This window comes from Lepidochelys olivacea (assembly GCF_965140295.1).
Source record: "Lepidochelys olivacea isolate rLepOli2 genome assembly, chromosome: 7".
Classification (NCBI taxonomy): domain Eukaryota; kingdom Metazoa; phylum Chordata; order Testudines; family Cheloniidae; genus Lepidochelys; species Lepidochelys olivacea.
The window spans coordinates 106,377,143-106,398,721 of NC_140417.1; the positions used below are offsets into that span (position 1 = coordinate 106,377,143).

Sequence of the window (21,579 nt, forward strand, 5' to 3'; positions counted from 1 at the left end):
TTCTTTTCTCTGCACTTCTTGTGCTGTTCTGTGTCCTCTGGGGTCTCAGGCTGAGCCTGCAACCAAGGGTAGGCCACTTTGCTGCGGCAAAAGCCCCAGTCCCAGCCAACTTCCCTTTCTCCATTCTCAATTGTTCCAAAGCATAACTGATTTCAGGCTTTTCTCTGAACATGCAGTAACTGAAGCACTGACAGTCTGAATTTCATGCACTTTACACTTTGCTTTTTTCCTTCAAATGGGAAACTTTTCTGTACTAGCAATAAAGTTGTCACTACAGACAAGCCTTACTTATACTTTATAACTTTGCAAGCATTGAAAGAACAGTGATTGAATAATCAACATCCCTGTGAGGTATGTAGCCCCATTTTATTTGATGGGGAAAAAAGAAAAAGGTTACATAATTTTCCATAGCCCACGTCCTCAGAACTCATGTCCAATTATCCATCCTGGAGGTCACACTGCTTCAAAGATTTTCACAGAATATTAAAATTACACTACCCAATGCATTGAAAGATCAGGTTTTTTTGAAAGAGATTTATTGAGCAGTTCAGAGATCACTGGAACTTCCCAGAGTTAAAAAAATTACAAAATGCAGTAAATTTGCTTACAGGAAAGAACTAATTTACATTTCAGACTGTGGTTAAAGAAAACATTGATTCTCTGATGTTCTAAATAGAAAAGATATGACAGTAGAGTACAGCATATGAGGTACATAAATACACACATTTTTTCAGTAAGAAGTAAAAGCACTACAAAAAGTTGTTCTTCCCAAAATTATCCTTTAATCACCATTTCAGGTTAGGAGCAGGTAAATAAATCTTTCGTAGAGAAAGGAGAGGAAGCTTTTTGCAGGAACTTTAAGTAGATCTGAAATAAAGAAAGTGTGTTTCAACAAGTGAGACTTTTTAGAACATTCATATCTTCAAAATTTCTATACAAAATAAAGATGTTATTAATCCAGAACAGCACAGAAAGGACAACTATTTTACTGTACCAAAAATATGTAGTAGTTTGTCAGCAAGTCATAAGCCTCCCAAAGATCCTTTATTTAAAAGGCATTTTTCCATGTGCTTAAAATGAAATATCTGTAAAATGAAATATCTGCAAATGTAAGATGGTTCACATTAACCTGAAAAAGTTGAAAAAGTCACTGAAAAGCACTACTAACTGAAGCTATTATGCAGAGAGCTATGGAAAAGTGCTCCATTTTAGGAGCAAACATTGATATGATGCATTCCCACTATAATATTCGGTACTAAAAATCATTCTTAGTCACCAGAAAGCTGGTGTCCTAAGGTTGGCACAAGCAACTTATAAATGTCAGAAAAGCATATAAACCTTGTTAATGTTTTCAGAAATTCATTTAAAGATAGAAACAGGTCCAAATAGATGCCTGTCTAAATGCATTGCAATTACGTTACAATTATTTTCCAAATACACAGATATGCTCTGTCTTTTCTCAGCTCATTACTGACTCAAACAATTTGCCCTTCTGGGATCAATTGTTTGCTAATAAATAATTGTTTACAGTCACAAAATGATATTAAGGAGTATTCTGATTAGTTTTCCTTCTACAGCCTAATAAGATTCAAAACTAGCTGATTCCCAAGAGTCTAACCTTAACCTCACTGTGTTTAACAGCCCAGGAAACGATGAACCATCTGTTTCAGAAAATAATGGAGGGCCAAGAGGAAATATTGTTTAATTGTAGATTAACCTCCTCATAAGGCAGAATGAAGCATCTACAGAATTAGCAACCACAACCAACAATAGATAAAAATAGTTGAAAACAGCTCTTACCACTGTAAGCCCCGTAACGGTAAGTATTTGTTTTATCTTACAGTTACTGATTTTTAAAAATCCCAAGTTTACCAAGAGGTGTCATCTTCCAACCAACAAAAGACCAGAGAAACCACTGTGGAACATCAATGGACAAAATACTGTTGATTGCTCCTGCCACAACCATGAAGAGGGAACATGTACAAACCTTCGTCCCACCACAGTTTGAACTTTGGGGGAAGGGAATAAACATCCCTGACGAGAAGGACCTGTAACACTATGCTGCTTGGAATTTGGAGAAGGCATAAGGAAGGGATCCCCAAGCTGCTTAGCTTGGGTTAGCCCGCAAGGAGGCACAGAGCTTGCATATTAGAGCAGCTTCCATTACTTTTTGGAACCGAAGACTAACTCGCGTGTCTGTTTACCTGCTTTAACCTTGTAAATTACTAATTTTTTTTTCTTAGTTAATAAATCCTTAGATAGTTTATCATAGGATTGGCTACAAGCACTGTCTTTGGTGAGAGATCTAAGGTACAATTGAACAGGGGTAAGTGACTGGTTCGTTGGGACTGAGAGTAACCTGAATATTGTTGAGATTTTTGGTATAAAGGACCATCTGTCACACAGGCTGGCTTGCCTGGGTGGCAAGATAGAGCCTGGAGTGCTCCAGGGGCCTGTCTGACACTCCGTGTTATGGCTGTTATAGTACTTGAGGAGTTCACAATTGATACTTGGTTGTTGAAATCTAAGTATAGAACACATAACCTGTTTGGAGTGGCTCACAAATGTGGGTGCTAACCTCAGGGCAGACTAAGAGGCAGGGGACAAACCCCAAACACTTTGACAGTTATTCTAGTGTTCTACCATAACTGTTATTAAAATAACCATAAAATTGTGATGTTTTAAAACAAGTGTCACTGCATGATAGCCTGTGGAACAGTGCATTAAAAGAGAAAAAGAACAATGTCAGAGTATCTGTTCCAAAGTGAGATGCAATATTGATTGATTTTAATAAATCACATAATCTTGAGACTCAAAGGATCCAAAACTCTGGAGACTGGCTATACCAAATAGGCAGAATAGTAACTCCCAGAACAAAATAGTTAAAACATAAAAATAAAGCAATTTGAGATTTAGAAAAGCAAAAAACTAGTGAGCAGTAACAAACCTTTATAATAACCAGGCTGTTAAACCTGCGTATTTAACCTAGTGCCAGATCACAAACTATAGAGGTTATTCCAGTGTACAATTCTGTATTGTGATGTCAGTTTTTCCATTTAGCTTTCTTTCAAGTGAGCATTAACAGAAGCCTATGCTGCCTGGCACCAAAAACATCATTGGTTTTCCCTTTGCCAGAAATGGTGGCATAGAGTCTGTTGTTAAAGGGTTAAATACTCAAAATACAAAGAGACTGTTCTCCAAGATACATAGGATGGGAACCCCTTTACTTGATTTTATGCATTCCGTAGAACCAGTTCAATGCATTTGCTTTGAAGGGGAAAGGTTAGATGTATTATCAGTGTGTAAAGAAAAGATTAATAGTTCAAAGTCTTGAAGATCCAATATAGCAAAATTTGCTCAAAATGAATTATTCTTGAAATCTTCAACTTAATTTTGAAAAAGTGAGTCAGCAATAACTCCTTAGCTTCAAATAGTAGTGCTTATTCAGAAAGAATGGGAGTTTGACATTCTCCTGTTACAAAACAACTAGACACAATTTTAGCCATCAGACATCTATCAACCTACGGATATTGAAAGCTTGGGAGAACAAGATAAAATCAACTCCAACCCTACTGTCAAGCTGCACTATCTACTAGGCATCAATAATGCTATTCATGACTTCAGGAAAATTAATAAATCCTGGGATGAATGCTCAAAAAGGTTCAAATACAGGTGAAGCAGACTCACTTGGGTTTTGTTTCTGCATCTGTCACTTGGCGAATGAAGATACCATCTTCAGGATGTTCAATGTCATCCATTTCATACATATATGATGCTGCTATTGCAAGTGTGGTTCCATCATTACTGAAGGCAAGCGATGCTATGCTGGTGGGATACCGGTGGAACTGGCACAGTCGCTTCTTATTAAATGGATCCCAAATGTTTACAAATCCATCAGAGCCACCTACAAATGGATTATGGAAAAAAAGAGTTAAGATATTGTAACTGGAAGAAAACCAAACTGTTATAGCATTTAATGCAACCAGACAGCGACAAACATTATAATGAATTATTTTGTCTGTTCAAGGACACTATGAAGCAGTTTTGTAACACAGAAGAGTCCACAATTAATGTGTTAAAGAAATAAACCTGTTAAGTTTAGGTCCCACTGCATCAAAAGAAAAATTACAACATCTTGTTAAAAGCATTAAGTATAGTGTATCAAGTGTTCCAGTAACAGCTGAAACTTCTTAATTGAAGCCTAACAAGAACTAGATGTACTTAAACATCTTTAGTACCAATAATGTGATACAACCTGATAAGCATCTACTGTACCTGTAGCAAATGTGTTGTGGATGTTATGGAAAGAAATGGCATTAACTGGATAAATCTGCTCAATATTATTCTCCTTTAATCTGTGACATTTGAATGCATACTTCTTCTTCTGTATTTCAGGACTAGGATCCAAATATTCTACTGCAACACGGCCTTCAATAGAGCTTAAAACATAACCCTGCCAAAAAAAAATAAATAAAAATACACCTGTCATCAGATTTGTATGCAGAAGTTTTGTTAACTACGATTAATCTTATATATTTCTACAACCAGACACAAGAAACAATTTTCACAAAAATTTATGAATATTTTCTTTCATATTTATGGTTCCCAGGTATAAAACTCAGGGCCCATCCACACAATTTAATAATTAAAAAGTCACAAGAAAAAGCTTCCTTGCAACTGCACCTCAAATAAAAGCTTAGTGAGTCTAGAACTGTTACCCACAGGCCCTAATCACACCTCTGATTTCACGCACATAGTGGTCAGCAAGTTACAGAGTTGAACACTCCATATATGGCCACCTGCCCCACACACCCTACTGATCACAACTTTCACAGAAGCTCAAAGGGTGACAGGTCATATTTCCAGTATATTATTTCATTAAAACTAGTTCAGGTTAGCAACTAAATTCACAAATGCATTCAACTAAATGCACAAAATAAATCAGAATAGTAATTTCAGAGCACACCACTTGCACTCCAAAAAAGCATCTGCTTCTCTACCTAACTATAGTACTGGCACATAGCAAATTTAAAGAGCTCTTTTTACTGTAACTTTGCCATGGCTTTAGTATAAAAGTTTCTCAGAAATAGGAAAATAATGAGGCTTACCTGAAGCAAGATTATTCAAATCCCAGACTAAAGTATAGTCTGAAGTGTCAAGTTGTAACTGGAACACCACCACCACAAGTATCAGAGATGGAAAGATATAGCTTTCTAAACTCCTGGGGGAATTCTGCACCACTGCGCATGCACAGTATTTATGTCCCCCCCAGATTTCTTTGCTTCCCCGCAGAAAAATGACTTTCTGATAGGGAAGCAAAGGGAAGCTGCAAGAGCAGTCATGCACCATGCCCTAGCTGCGCAGGTACATTGTTTCAGGCACCTGGAGCAACCGGCAGAGAGGTAAATCACTGCAGGGCTGGGGACACCCCAGCCAGTGGCTCCTACCCTGGGAGGGGTTGGAGGCAGGAGAGGATGGGACTTCCTCTTCCCCTGCAAGGAGTGGCTGGGGCTGTGTCAGACCCACCTCCAGAAACCTCCCCCAGCCGCAGGAAGCTCAGCATCCTCCCCCGCTTCCTGCCCCCATCACTCCTCAACTGTGGGGGAGGGGTCACTGTATGGGGAGTTGCTCCCCCATCCACCCAACCCCCATGCATCTGGGCTCCCATTCCCAGACACCTCTGCCAAGCCTCACCCTGTTCACCCAGAACCTCCCTAGCCCTCCATACCCAAACCCCACCCCACTGAACCTCAACCCCTGCATCTGGAGCCCCCCATAACTCTGACCCCTTGCCTCTGGACCCCCACCCATGCACCCAGACCACCCCCTCACTAAGCTCCCTGCACTGAAACCCCCACCCTCCTGCACCACCCTGAGCCCACCACCCTGACCCCCAATTAGCTGCACCCAGACACCCACCCCATCCCCATTCCCCCATCCCCCAGACCACCACACCCAAACCCCTCCGCTGAGCCTCAAACACTTTTACCTGGAAGTCCCTGCAGAGTCTCATTGCCCCTCACCTAGAAACCCCCCCATCCCCCAAACGAACCTGTGGGCATCCAGATCCCCCCAAACCTAGACCCCCCACTGAGCTGTCTGCACCCAGGTTGTCCTACACAGAATCCTTTCACCCCACATTGAGCCCCTCCACACTTGGATCCTGCCTGGTTGAGCCTACCTGCCCCACACCTGGTGCGCCTGGTGTATTTCTACTCACACTAGCTCTAGAATGAATAACTAGGCCTCCCACTGCATGTATTATCCAGCTGTCACTACTTGCACCTGAAAAGTTTGTTCCAAATTGTTCCTTGCTTTCCACTCCAGGAGCACTGCAGAGGCACCCCATTAAACCCTTGGAAAGGGAATGGTGGAAGAAAAGATGACCTTACTTATTCTTATGCAATTCCCTCTGGCTAACAAGGCATGGCCATCAAAGACTCTAAAGGAGTCAAAACAGTAAGGGAGCAAGTAGTAAATAAGCTTACAACAATTTTTAATTAAATATGCTGCATACTACTACACTTATCTATAGCCCAGGCCACACTATTGTTGCAGAATTGAGCGCCTCTTGAGGAACTGATGGCATATATGCCTAAAAGTCACACAGTAACAGTAATCTTCTCTTCTCTCTCCTCCTCTGCCTCTTTTGCTATTTTGGAAAGGTTTAATTGTCAGTGTTCTGATGCATTAACAATCATCCTTTTTTAAATGTGCTAAAGAGGGAAAGGTTAAAAGAAGAAGAGCGAGGAGAGCAAAGAAAAAAGGGTTGGGGCTTTAAGTGAACATTTTAAAACTACACAGTGTTTACAAAAGAACATGGGAACAAGTAGCTCAATAGCTGTCATTAATCTCTTAAAATTAAACTATGAATTCAAGTTAAATAACTTTTTACATGAGTAAAAAATGTACTAGTTGAGTAAGAAATCAACACAAATCCATTTTTGCTACAGAAGATTAAGTTTTTTGAACCAGGGATAGACTTACTGCATAGCAAACATACCTGTTTGTTTGGGAACGCTCTGATGCAACGGGTCTGATACTTCAGACTTGACTCTCTTCTTTGCTGGACATAACCCATGTTCCGCAAATCCCACACCAAAACTCTCCGACCTGCAGTCCCCACAATAAGTCTATCTCCAGACACAGAGAGAGTGTACACCTTTTCAAAAGAAGTTTACAAAAATATTACTAGTTTGTTTCACCTGAATATCCACCTTTTATCATCAAGTGATGAATTAACTGGAACATGCAATTAAAAAACAGATGACCTCTGCAATTAAGTATAGCTATAGATTTTTTTTTTCAGCCTGTAATTTAAGTGCTGGATGAGTTGCCATAGTCTGTAGGAGCCTAGCTGGTCTGGCAGTACACGACATGAAGATGCAAATTCTGCCTTAACTCTGAGCCTTGGTGCATACCTTAAAATACAGCTTAATATTGTAGCATTGTATATGTAGAATTGAACTTTGTGCTGTATTTTAGCTAATATGTACATATGACATTTCAGACTTTAATCACTCAGTCAATTTTATTCAAAATTATCTTATTCCTTATCTCAGTCAGATCCACACAACAAGCCAAGTTTGATATTTCTGCCTTCAGCTACTGTGTTACCCATGGGCAGTTTCTGAGTAAAAAGGGAATGTTTTTACATACATAAATGGAAAATTTCAGACCAAAAAAAGTAATTTGCAAAAATTGTAAGTAACTGAAAGAGAGAAAAGGTTATTCAAATTGGAACTCGTCTTTACTCATAATGTGCACGAACCTGCAGCCACTATCATATTAACCCTGTAGACCAATCACACAGTACTCTACCAAATATTTTCCTTTTGTTTTCTTCCCCCTTATAATCCTGTTTCTTTAAAAAAAACCTCTCAGACATGAGCTTTGTTAATCAAAAGGGAGTATCATTAAGGGGTATGCTGCTAAAAAAAGAAATATTAAAACCTGTTTTCAAAGATGTTGAGCAACCACAATTCTAAATTAAGTCAATCAGAGCAGAGATACTTGGCACATCTGGAAAAAAAAAAAATCAGAGCTCATAAAGTGCAATGCTACTCTGATAAATGACATCATAAGGGTTCATGTTTATTGTTTCCTCAATAACTTTCACAGAATCTTTTAAGTTTGCAAGAGATTGGGTTTCTAACTACTAGATGTGTACATTCAACCTGAGATCTGAAAGAAAAAAATAAAATCAAGCTTGGGTTGTTTTTGTATCCCATCATCAGTAAAGATTCTGCAATCAGAATTCAATTAAGCATTCTGATGACACATAGCCAGAAAAAATCCAGCTAACACACAGCTGTGCTGCTGCCACCGGAATGTTAGTAAGAGTGGCAAGTAGTAAAAACAAGCTTATGCTAAAGCAAGTTAACATGGCTAAATATATAACATTCTACTTATGATGTCAGCATCTCATTAGAACTAAAAAAAAGTTAAATATATTGTTCACCACTTATGCTGTTTAATTTTGACATCTATTTGTACAGCGAAACTAGAGAAGTTAACTGCATTTTCTGGTTTCATGTACTACCCATGATGCTGCTGAGTTTTGCTAACACTAAGGAAATGCTTCATTAAATTAAATGAAAAATTGGTTTTATTTAACACAGTTCCATGTATCTCAGGGTTTTTAAAAGTGTTTTTACAAAACCACCTTTGGTCCTAAACTACTTGATATGGTCTTTCTATATATTATCCTACCTACATTCAGGAACGCTGTCTTGCTAATTAACTTTGTTTCTAAAAACATGCTTGAATACTTGAAATTTGTTCTCGCTTTTTAATGGGATGGCTCTCTAATGTTCAGTCTATCTAAGATATATCAGAAATTTCTAAAGAAATCTAATGGCCCAATCCCACTTGCCTTCCTTTTATGAAAAGGGCAAGAAAAATAGGAGCACAAAGCCAGGACAAGCATTTGAATAAGATTCAGTTTTAAACATAAATTAAATACTTCCCAACAGTTTTATAGGACTGTCAAAAAACTATTCTACTTCAGATTATATAATGAAAAGAATTTAATAGTCTACATTTATATTGACAATCACAAGGAGTTATACATTTTAAATAATGATCATTTTTGACTATTACATAAAATTTGATGCAGGTATAAACAGACATTCACACAAACAATATAAATTTTCACATACATAGGAATAACCACATTAAGAATGTTAAACATCCTAAATCTTCTTTACAAACTGTTGTCACACCTGTATAATAAGCATTGTTTCTACACCTCGCAATCATAAATCAAATGAAACCACTACCATGTAGCTGACTAGATGTACACATTTATCAAAGACAATATTAAAAAAGTGACATAATGAACCTTGCTGAACCAATAAGCAGCTTGATTCAGTGTGGCTGTCCATAAAACGATATTCTGTCAGCAATTTATCATAGTTCTTTACATGCTACATACAACTATAAATAAAAAACCAGAACTAATGCAATTATTTGATTCAGAATCAAGTTCTTACCAGAAATAGATTCAGCTATGTTGTGGGCAAAAATAATAGCTATTTAGATGCAACATGGAACATACTGATAGCTCTAACTACAACTGGACCACATGTATAGTCTAAAGAAATGGATGAAATCAATAGTAATGCAGAACTGTAAAGAGTTCCTTAAAAGTAGCTAGCATCTGGTTATGACAATATAGTGATACAATATATAATCTTCATGTATGTCCAGTGAGACTGTTGCCTACAATGAAAAGGTTAGCATTCTATGTGACTAAAGCTTACAATGTCATATTTTACTCTTTTCCTTCTACACTTGTCAGCAGCAGAGTTGCATATTAATAACAGCGAAGAAATGGCAGCACATCTTCTCTGCTAATGCTGACTAAAATTCAACTTATCACAAAAATGATTAAATGATTTAGTTGACACAAAGTAAATTTTTTCTTTCATATTCTCATTTCTCCCACCATTCAATATACTGCACATCACAAGACCACAACAGAATTCAAAACTACTGGTGGCTTTGGTCTGTATTTCTCATATATCTCATATTTGGGGGGAGGGATAGCTCAGTGGTTTGAGCATTGGCCTGCTGCTAAACCCAGGGTTGCGAGTTCAATCCTTGAGGGGGCCACTTAGGGATCTGGGGCAAAAATTGGGGATTGGTCCTGCTTTGAGCAGGGGGTTGGACTAGGTGACCTCCTGAGGTCCCTTCCAACCCTGATCTTCTATGATTCTATGTCAGCTAACATACAAGTTTCAGATCTTATAATAGCCATAGTGTCAAGGTAGGACGTTTCCTAAGGGCCCTTGACAGTGCCACAAGACATCCTCTCACCCAGTAGACAAACTAAAAGGAAATGCCTTGCTTGGAGGACATTCATTCTTAACCAGTCACTGCATGCATTATATATAGCTTAACAGATGATAGTATACACTTAGTATTAACGTATATAATAGTTATTGTTTAAATACAAACCTTTTCAGGTTGAGAGAAAGTTCCTGCATTGCAAGGAGTTCTGGGATCCCACAATTTGACTGTCTGATCCCAACTTCCAGTCACCATTACATTTACCTCTGGACAATATTCAACACATCTGATAGGAGCATCATGAGTGCCAACTAGATTTTCTACAAGAGAATATATTTATATGCAACTTTACTGGTTCCATTAAAATTCACAATTTCTTGAATGAAAAGTGCAGAATAATATTAATATAGAAGTAAAACTATAATCTGCCATTCACTAATGTGTTGGCATGCTGAGACATCTTTTAAAGAATGCTTGGTCTTCTGATCTTTGCAATCAATACCCTTTTAAAAGTGTTAAATGTAGACTGTCTAGATACCGTCTGAGATTTTCAAGGGAGCTTAAGGGCATTAGACAGCCATGTGGAGATTTTCAGAGGCACAAAGGGGAGTTAGGTGCCCAACTGTGATTGACTCTCAGTGGGAGTTGAGCACCTAAGTCTTAGGCTCTTTTGAAAATCTCAGACATTGACTGTGTATTACAAAAGTTTAATCAGTGTTAAGTGTGGGAGAGCCATATTAACTCATGGCTTTGCCACTTGAGAGTAATCAGGCACTCCTAACAAAAGGCAACAATGAAACAGTCATAGCACATCATTATTCATTTCACACCTACGTACCACATAATACAAACAGAAAAATAGTATGAGGTTTTTAAACTTGTATTGGTACTCTCTCTATAAAACCTGGCTCCTTTTGTCACCCTAATTCAAACATCTTTGAACAGAAAGGAAAATTGTAACTAGTAAGATTATAGAAACTTCTAGAGTTCCCTTAAATAGCCTTCTGAGACGTAAGGTCCCATACTGAAAAACCTTCCATGTGTCCTGCTGGAAAGCTGGGAACCATTCCTTCCCAATGTCACATTGCACCCATTTTGGCCTCACTATGTCATGAGAAGTCAAATCTTAATCACATTCCTGGAGCAAGACTCAATATTGCCCATCTTCCTGCAACTCCAGCTAGAGTAGCTTGGAAAACAAAGAGGGAAAACATTTTTCTGGAAGGTTTCTTTTTAAAAGAAAAAAGAAATGCTCAGAAGTTTGAATGTTCCCTCATAGAAACTGATTAGCAAGCAGAATGCATGTGAGGCCATAAAAGGGAAGGAGGGAGGGCAAGGGGGGAGGGGAAGATGATAAAATTGCATTTATCACCAGTTACACAGGTGGTATGCGTGCATATACTCATTAAATGTATAAAACTGAATGTTATTTTAGAGTTGAAAATGTAAACATAAGACAAAAGAAAAGATTATGGTTATTGTAGGCAAAGCCGGTACCACAAGTAACCTGAATTTTGGCATTTCCTAATTTTTGTGTGCTTGACTTTGCAACCTTAATTACGTAGGGTTTTTTCGCAAAAAGAAAAGGAGGACTTGTGACACCTTAGAGACTAACAAATTTATTTGAGCATAAGCTTTCGTGAGCTACATCCGTGATGCATCCGATGAAGTGAGCTGTAGCTCACAAAAGCTTATGCTCAAATAAATTGGTTAGTCTCTAAGGTGCCACAAGTACTCCTTTTCATTCTGCTTAGAGTTGTCCAAAGATAAATTAAATCTTTAGTTAGCCAACACAAATATATAATAATGTATGAAAATAAATGGAGCTTCTCCCATTATACCTGTGACTGCTTTCTAAAACACTACACTTAAGTACAAAGAGGGTTCATGAATCAAACAGCTTTTATTCTTTAAGCCGTATCCACCATCTAAAAACCACAGCCATATACTACTTTATTTTCAATTAATTTATAGTTATAAAATTAAAACAAATTCCACTGGTTATTTGTTCACTTAAAAATCATCTATTACAGTATTCAGCCAGCTTACCTTGGTCAGTGTTCAAATCATGCATTTTCAACTGCTGATCTAATCCTCCACTCCAGGCATGTGTAGGATCCTGTGAAATAAGAAATTCTGCTTTATTGTATATGTTCAGTTTTCTGGGCTTAAATAAGTGTTGAGATGTCACACTTAACCTCTGGGGCACACTCCAAATTACCTCCTTTCTTCCTGGAAATTAAGACAGATGGAGATTCCTAAGTAGAGGTGGTGGAGGTTAAGGACCTGAACCTACAATCTGATCCACACAGGTAGATCATGCACCCATTCAGAACTTCTAAAATCAAGAGTTGAGAATATTTTGGAATGAAAGGGTTTTACAACATTAGGTGGAGTGCTTTGATTTCAGTAGAAGAAAATAATTAGAAATTTGTTATTAGAAATTGCAAGTTGATATATTGTACAAATAAACTTTATTTTTTCTATTTTCTATCTGAATTAGTGACACATGAAGATTCTTCAAATGAGTGTCAATGCAGGTTAATAGTCCTATTAACTTCTGGCATGTCCATGTACAAGGGGCACCACATGACCTCCTGTCATAAATATAAAGGGAAGGGTAAACCCCTTTGAAATCCCTCCTGGCCAGGGGAAAGCTCCTCTCACCTGTAAAGGGTTAAGAAGCTAAAGGTAACCTCGCTGGCACCTGACCAAAATGACCAATGAGGAGACAAGATACTTTCAAAAGCTGGGAGGAGGGAGAGAAACAAAGGGTCTGTGTCTGTCTGTAGTCGTCTTGGCCGGGGACAGAACAGGAATGGAGTCTTAGAACTTTAGTAAGTAATCTAGCTAGGTATGTGTTAGATTATGATTTCTTTAAATGGCTGAGAAAAGAATTGTGCTGAATAGAATAGCTATTTCTGTCTGTGTATCTTTTTTGTAACTTAAGGTTTTGCCTAGAGGGGTTCTCTATGTTTTTGAATCTAATTACCCTGTAAGATATCTACCATCCTGATTTTACAGGGGGGATTTCTTTATTTCTATTTACTTCTATTTTTTATTAAAAGTCTTCTTGTAAAAAACTGAATGCTTTTTCATTGTTCTCAGATCCAAGGGGTTGGGTCTGTGGTCACCTATGCAAATTGGTGAGGCTTTTTACCAAACCTTGTCCAGGAAGTGGGGTGCAAGGTTTTGGGAAGTATTTTGGGGGGAAGGACGCGTCCAAACAGCTCTTCCCCAGTAACCAGTATTAGTTTGGTGGTGGTAGCGGCCAGTCCAAGGATAACGGATGTAATATTTTGTACCTTGGGGAAGTTTTGACCTAAGCTGGTAAAGATAAGCTTAGGAGGTTTTTCATGCAGGTCCCCACATCTGTACCCTAGAGTTCAGAGTGGGGGAGGAACTGTGACACCTCCCAAGCACCTTCTTGTAGCTCAGTGTGGCGCTGAGGTGGCCTGCTTCAGTTTCCACCTGTCAATGAGATCACTATAACAGCCCTGTAAAGGAGAAATCAAAGTCTACTTGACAGCAGTACCTTGCCCTTCAATAAAAGAGCATTTGTATAATGCTTCAGAGACCAGATAAACAAAGTCCCAAAACAAAAGTCTGTGGGTTCTGGCAGCAGCTCCTTCTGTTGTATAGTCTCAGGCTTCTCCACTGCCACAAGAGCTTTTGTAGTCTTGTTCAAGGTCTCTCTACCTGGAGAGCTTTTGCCTAGTTCAGGCTCCCGGGGAGCTCGACTCCTACAGAGTCTCCTTTCCTCTCAGAAACTTCCCCAACGGAGTCCTCCAAAGCCTTTTGTTAGGCCCAGATGCTCCTTAGTTACTTGCCTTCCAGTTACTTGAGCCTTGTCTATACACACAGTGTGTTTTGTCAGCAAAAGGCAGCTTTTGTCGACACAACAGTGGAGGTGTACACACTAAAATGCTCCACCTGCCAAAGAAATAAAACCACCTCAACAAGAGGCATGGAGCTTTTTGCAGAAAAGTTAGATTGACAAAGTGTCAGCATAGACGCTGCATTCGGCACATCAACATAACTGGCCTCTAGGAAGTATCCCATAATGCCCACCGTTACTGCTCTGCTTTGAACTCCACTGCCTGCATCAGTTACACAGGCATGCGCCACTCCCCCTTCAAAGCCCCAGGAGGTTCTGAAACTGCTCAGTGTGGAGAGGTCATACAGGACTGCAGCAGTTGGTAGACAGGGAAGGCTGCTGCTGCGGGAGGTGGGGAGAGAGGAGAGCGACTGCTGTGCTGTGCGGAGCTGGGGAGGGAGGCAGGGGCTGATGTCCGGGTGTCCCCCTCTCTCCACCAGCGTACCAGTCTTTGCTAAGCTGGAGTGTGAGGATAGGGGGACACCAGCTGTCTGTGCACCAGCTTCTGCCTCAGGATTGGTTGCTTCTGGCTGCTGTCTGAACTTAAAGAGACAGCATGCCAACACTCACTCTTCCCCGACACACATACTCACATTCTCTCTCTCACACACACACACACCCACCCACCCACCCACTATGGGCTTCTTGTGTTAATGTTCAGCAGTGTCAGTTTGGTCATATTACCAAGTGCTACTTTAAAAAGTGATTTTAGAAGTGTTATGTTTTGGGCACACATAGCAATTATTACAAGGTTCACAGCACAGTTCAAACAAACAATGCTAGGCTCAGAACACTATAGCAACACACATTACTGAATCTCAGTGTTAATATGCTCCTTCAAGGCATCCCCCCAGCCAAACAGCCCCCCACTGGGCTCCTCTTATAGCCTTGCAAGCACAATACTGAACAGCAGTGCAGGATCCATCCTTTCTGACCATCATGGCTGGGTTGCAAGTTACCAGGCAGCTGAAAAATGACTGGCAATCTAGGAGGCTATCCATAGAACGATGGAATTGAGAAACCTCCATATTGTGATGTTGTACCTGCCCCCATGAGCCATTGCAAACCCTTCCCAAAGCACCCTGTGGCCATTGCTACCCACAGTACACTGCTATTTGTGTGGATGCAAGAGCTGCTATTGCGGATGCGCTCCACCGACACAAGGAGCATAGTGTAGGCATGCAACAGCAGTTTAATTACAGCGATGGCTGTATGTCAGCAAAACTTGCTTCAACAAAACTCGGTAGCGTAGACAAAGCCTTAGACAATTAACTATCCCCTGGCAGACTAGGGTTGGCTCATGCCATTCAGTGTACTGTTACAAGTACACTGGGCATCTGACACCCACTAAAGGGTAAGCCATGTGACAGTCCCTTTTAAAGTAAGTCTGAAAACCAGACCCAGAAACGGTTGGGTGTTAAATTTGACTAGAACCAAGGATATACTATAGAAGGCTTCGGTGTAAGTTTAATTAGTCCTAACTGGAAGTGCTTCCAAGAATGCATCAATATTATGGCAGTAGAGAATGTTTATGTATGGGGCAGGACATTTAAAATAGTTTGCTCTCTTTTAATGTATTCCAGAACACCAAAAAGAGAATAGAAATTTAACTGCTTTCCCCTAAAGAATATTATAAATAGCAGTGACAATTGGACAGACATTTTAAAGGATGCTTTGATTCCTGTGCATGTTCTCAGTGAAGTAAAGCACAGGTCAATTAGCAAGACAGAAATTGTTATACCAGATTAAACCAGTAACCTATATAATGCAGTATCCTGTTTCCAATACTGGCCAGTAGCAGATGTAGGTGGAAAGAAACCCCGCAACAGGCAGATATGGAATAACCTGCCCAATAGAACGTTTCTTCCCCAACCCCATTAATTAGAAATGGCTTCTATCCTGAGGGTTTCTATCCCTTCCAAAAAAATTTTTTTTAAAAACACATCCACACCATTCTGACTCAATGTTAGTTATCCATATAAAAGCCTGATCCTTTTTTAATGCTAAGATCTTAGCCATATTGACATCTTAAGGTGATGAGTTCCTCATGCTAGTTGATTGTTGTATTAAAAAGTTTTTTTTATTTGTTTTAAATTTACTGCCTTTCAATTTCACTGAATACCCCTTTGTTGTTGTACTATAAGAAAGGGTAAACAGAAATGCCTGACCTACCTTCTAATTAGTCCCTATATTAAGTGAATTACAGTTTATCAGTTTATTTCAAAGAGAACTTCCGAAGTTTAGTTAAGGGTTCCCCCCAAAAATACACAACGACTGCACAATAGTAGAATTACCATAAATTGTCTAGAATGCACATATTGTTTCCCTACAAGATTAATTAAGAAACTTCCTGACCTAAAGGTTAGACAGATGCAAGTGATTATTTCAACCTTCTCCTGTGTCAAAAATTATTGATCTTTAAGGAAAAATATTCTCAACATAAGATACTTGTACTAGCTATAACTATTCATAATACACTAACTTCTCACATATCCATACTAGCTACCTTCATACTTAACTTTCCAGAACTGGACAATGAACTGAGGAACTGCACTGTTAAATAGTTGGTCTGCAGCTATGGTGGAGGGGCACACAGCACATCACAAGGTTGAGGGAATAAAAGAGGAGAAGATGCATAGAGGCAGCAGGTCAGTCTCTCACTGTAAATCAGAACATTCCTATTATCAACTGTAGATGGTCCCAAAGGGCTGTTATGGCAGTCAGGGATTACCAGAATGCAGGAGCTCCCCCCTCTATGTCCCATACCCTGCAGAAAGACAGGGTGACATAGGAACTCTGCATGACTAAACCCCATGTACCTATGCTGCTGTAAGATAGCACAGAAACAGCTACATGAGCAGACAGGAGAGAGATCTCTGGTCAACATAATAAAACCACCTCCACCAGCAGCAGTAGATAAGGCATCTTTAAGTCAGCTTTGCACACCAGAGAGGTCTGAAGCAGCTCTAGTATATCTGAGGCTCGGAGGCTAAATATTAAATAACAGATGGGTAAAGTTAAAAATTGCTTTAAAAAGCAAATCAATTGTTTAAAAGACAATTCTAGAATATGAATAATGAGTTTCAGAATTGTTGCATCCCCTCAATATTACAGCAAGATCATTGCCTCCAGTTGGTTCTGGCAGGCCCAAGGCCATCTGCCCTGAATTAAAAAAAAAAAAAAAAAAAAAAATTCACATCTGTCTGAATGTTCCTTAAAAGAAGCACCCAAGATCACGAGACAAAAAGTAGAGCAACAATCTCTATATTTCCGTTTGTTTGCTTTGTATATGATTGCACTTTCTGTATAACCCATTTCACTACAATCAATTACCTCTGTTTGTATGGATCTTTGACACAGCAATAGAAAGAATAAATTTAAAGAGTCATAAAACCACAAAAATAGTAAGGGCAAATGTAGCCTTTTTTTTTTTTTTTTAAACACTTTTAAAAAGTGGACTGCATTTGAAGAAGCAACTGTCCCCTTTATTTTAAGGGATTAAAGTACTCTCTTTATAGCTTTGTTATATGACTGGAATCCAACATAACCAAGATAACATACTTACATAAAATGCACAGTCGAGCACTGCTCCTGAATGTTGATACTTGAGTCTCATGGTGTTGGCAGGCACATCATAGAGACGGACAGAAGTATCCCAAGATGAAACAAGCAGAAACTGAGATGTATTAGGACTAAACTTTACGGACGAGATACCATCTTCTGGCGGTTGGTTTAATTTAAATTCGTTTGATCCAGTCATCTGAATTAAGATTATAGAAAAGTTAGTTGTCATTACCATAATTAATAGGAGTTAAAAGTGGCAAGTTTGTGGAATAGTCACTACATCTAAAAGCTAACATACTATAGGAGAACTGTAGAAAATAGTTCTGTTTATTATTTTATAGCACCTAAATGTGTGCTAGGCACTATACAGAAATCATAGAAAGGCATACTCCAGGGATGGCCAAACTGTGGTTCACGAGCTACATGCGGCTCTTTTACCATTAAAGTGCGGCTCATGGAGCCATTCACGCCCCCACCCCATTCTCCACCTACCAGATATGGGGTGGGGAGCTCAGGACTGCCTCGCAGTGGGGTAGGAGGGTACTGGCTTCTGCCCAGCGGAGAGGAGGGTTTCAGGGCTTCGGCTCTGTGTCCCCCTAAACTTCCAGCTGCTAGAGGCTGGGACTGTACGACAGGGCATGGATCACTCAATAATTAATCAGGTTCTGTTCATTCCCTCTGAAGCATCTGGCACTGGAAGAAGACTGGATACGGGGCTAAATGGACCATTGGCCTGACCCAGTATGACCTTTCTTATGTTCTTATGACATATAGAAGTATTTTCAAATTCAGGGATTAAATATCAAATATTACAGAAGTGATTATCAATAGGGATTGAATAGGGTAAAAAAAACAAGGTTTACAGCAACATAACTCAATTTAAGCACCTGCACATTATGGTGATGCTGGTGAAGTTTTTTTTAGCTTCCCCTCCCCACCACAATAAGTATAAAAAAATAAGAGTAAATATCCTTGACTCACTTACTGTGGGCACCCCAGAGGAGGCAAGTTTTGCAGAATTTAAATAAGGTGTAAGAGTAGCTTGGGGGACACCAGAGGAAGGGCATGCCACAAATACACAGGAGGTGGCATAAAAAAAGCAACAGAAGAATGGAGGGCAATACAATACTGTATTGTCTATTGGAGGAAAACTACCAAAAAAGCCAAACCAAAAAAAAAAAAAAAGGGTCACCGATTGGAGTCTCAGTATACAAAATGCTTCAAAAGCTGGTACCATTCCCATAAGCTTCAAGGAAGTTTAGTTACACTATTTATAAAAGCAATTCTAGCTTGTCTATACTGCTGCTCCAATAAGTTCTAAGACTGTTTTAACTTTTTGGTAATTTCTATAGTACAGACGGTCAGATAAGTAGAGAGAGGCAGTTATGTAGGTAGGCAGCGAAGGGGAGGTCAGAAAGTCTAAATTTGATTCAGTGGAGAAGAGTCAGAGATTCAAGGTACAATCAATGGGTTATTAAGATAATTTTAGAAGCTACATTTTGGGTAAACTGAATATGGGTTATGTAGTTATCAGGAAACCCAAGGAAGAAGTAGCTGCAATGTCCAAGCCAGAAGGTGAGGGAGTGGACAATACTTTCATCTGTTGGGGAACAGAGGAACGATTGGATCTTGTGAGTGCTGTAGTTTAGATGAAGTAACAGCAAGAAGTTTTAATACCTCAGATAGGTTAATACATAAACACACATGTATGTATGCGAACACTACGCTTTCTAATAATTTATTAAATAAATATCCTTTGCCAGGGGAGGGGACACCAAAAGATATTTCCAGAGGAAGGGACTGATTTGTGTATAGACTCCTTAGAGGGAAGGAAATGGTAAGACAGGGAGTTATTTGGGGGGAAGAAGGGAAGGAGACAGGGAGAGTGCTTAGAGACTGTTTTGGAGTGGAGAAAGCGTGTTGAGGCTGTTTGGGGGTGAAACACTGGGTGGGGAAGAGAGCACCTAGGATGGGATCAGAGAAACCATGTGCAAAGGTTGGGGCACTCAGGATTGGATTCAGGGACTGTATGTGGAGGCTGGCGGAAGCACCCCAGGCACAGGCCTGGGATAGCATTTGAGGGCTGTGTGCAGAGGCTGCCAGGAAGGCTGAGGCTAGACAGGGGAACCACTCAAGATGAGATGGGGGGAGGGTGCCCAGACAATGGGACAGGAGGCATGCCAGCACTCAGGATGCAATTGGGGTGGGGAGGCCATCTCCAGAGAATGAAGCTGGGAACCAGAAGGCCCACCCATAATTGCAGGTGTGGGCACAGAGGCTGGAGACCATTGGGTGGAGGCCCTGCCGGGACAAGATGTGGGGAGGGGAGGCAAATGCTAGAAGGGCGTGAACCCAAGACAAGAATGAGGGGCCGTGTGCAGAAGCTTGAATGACCGGCACCCAGAACAGTAATCGGGGGACCAGGCATCCAGGACAGCACTAAGGGGTCATCTGCAGAGGATGGCACAGGGGCACAAGACAGGCTGTGTGGAGACTGGGGGGCAGCATGTGTGGAGACTGGGGGGCAGCCCCACCCATCCCAGGGACTGGACTGGAGAGGCCACCTGTAGAGGTTAAGGATGAATGGCACCCAGAGTGACACTGGGGGCCATGTGCAGCAGCGAGGATTCTGGAGGCCCCCAGGACTTGATTAGGAGGGTACCCGTGTATGGAGATGGTGGGGGGCACCCATGCCCAGGACGATGGACTCGTGTGGAGAGGCTGGAGAGAGGGGAGCATGCTTGTACCCACAACGGGATTGGGAGGCGGGGGCATGTGCAGAGGTTAGGCAGGGCCAGCAACAGACACGGGTCCCTGTGTGGAGGCTTGACACAGGGGGAACCTCGGGGGAAGTTGGGAGCCAGGACCTGAGGAGAGCCGGGCCCTCGTGTTGGGGGAGCCGCGGAGGGTGTGAAGGGGCGGACCCCAATATAGGGAGCATCCGAGGGGAGCGGGGAGGCGCCGTGGGGAGAGCCGCGGGCAGAGGAGCTGGGGCGTGACGGGGAGCGGGAGCAGGGACGGGACCGGGCGGGGAGGTTCCGGGAGCGGGCAGCACGAGGGGCGGAGAGGCTGAGGGAGCCGCGGGCTCGGGGGCCGCTGGGGCTGGTTTGGATTCACTCCCAGCTCGGCGGAGCGAATCGTTCCCCTGCAGGGGCGGTAGGAGGGTTGAGGCAGCCTCCCGTCCCGAGCCGGCGCGGGGCGAGGCGAGGCGGTGCAGCCAGCCCGGCCCGGCCCGGCCTAAGCCCCTTTTCCGCTGGCCGAAAGAAGCGGGAAACAACTCCCCGCCCCAGCCTCTCCATTCCGCGTCGGTCCCTCCCGCCTGGCCCACAGAGAGCCCGGCCTACCTTGCTGGCTGTCCTGTTTATAGCGCCTCTGGGCCTGCCACCAACCGCCACTACTCAGCGCGCGCCGCGGCCGCCTGCCCCAACACGGCTCCGCCGCCCCTCCCCCGCCACCGCGCGGGTCCTGCCGATTGGCAGTTTTGAATGACGAGGCGACACATCCCAGCATACCCCGCGTGCACATGTGCAACTACAACTCCCAGCATGCAACGCGCTAACCGGCACGCGTGGCTTCTCTTGGCGAAGACTACATGTCCCAGTGTGCCATGGACCCCGTGTACGCCAAAGGAGCCGGGTCTCTGGCTGGAACCTGGCATGCTGGGACTTGCAGTGTACGTGCCTCGGCCACCTTCTGGTGCAGGCGGAGTTATCGTTTGGCCAAGGGATTCTTTGCCTAGGTGCTTTATGGGACATAAGGAAGGTGGGTTGTGCTGATCTGGCTGGAGTGGCTGCTGCTCTCCTCTGGGGGGAGAGAAGAAGGGAGCTGGTGAACAGTAGTGAAAG

The 21,579-nt window shown here is 41.5% G+C and overlaps 1 protein-coding gene across 2 annotated transcripts; it reads right to left on the minus strand.

Moving 5' to 3' along the window:
* Positions 1-606: 606 nt before the first annotated feature.
* Positions 607-21,229, minus strand: BUB3 (BUB3 mitotic checkpoint protein; the record flags this gene model as incomplete). Of its 2 annotated transcripts, XM_084633431.1 has the most annotated exons (8): positions 21,079-21,229; positions 17,736-17,930; positions 12,343-12,412; positions 10,462-10,613; positions 7,004-7,162; positions 4,276-4,453; positions 3,688-3,904; positions 607-867 (listed from the first exon to the last, which is right to left on the minus strand). In XM_084633431.1, exons 2-8 carry the CDS (start codon positions 17,928-17,930, stop codon positions 858-860), a joined length of 981 nt encoding a protein of 326 aa, XP_084489557.1. In that variant the 5' UTR covers positions 21,079-21,229. The 2 variants fall into 2 exon arrangements, with proteins under 2 accessions (XP_084489557.1, XP_084489558.1); XM_084633432.1 differs by lacking the exon at positions 607-867 and having other exon boundaries at positions 3,684-3,904.
* Positions 21,230-21,579: the final 350 nt, after the last annotated feature.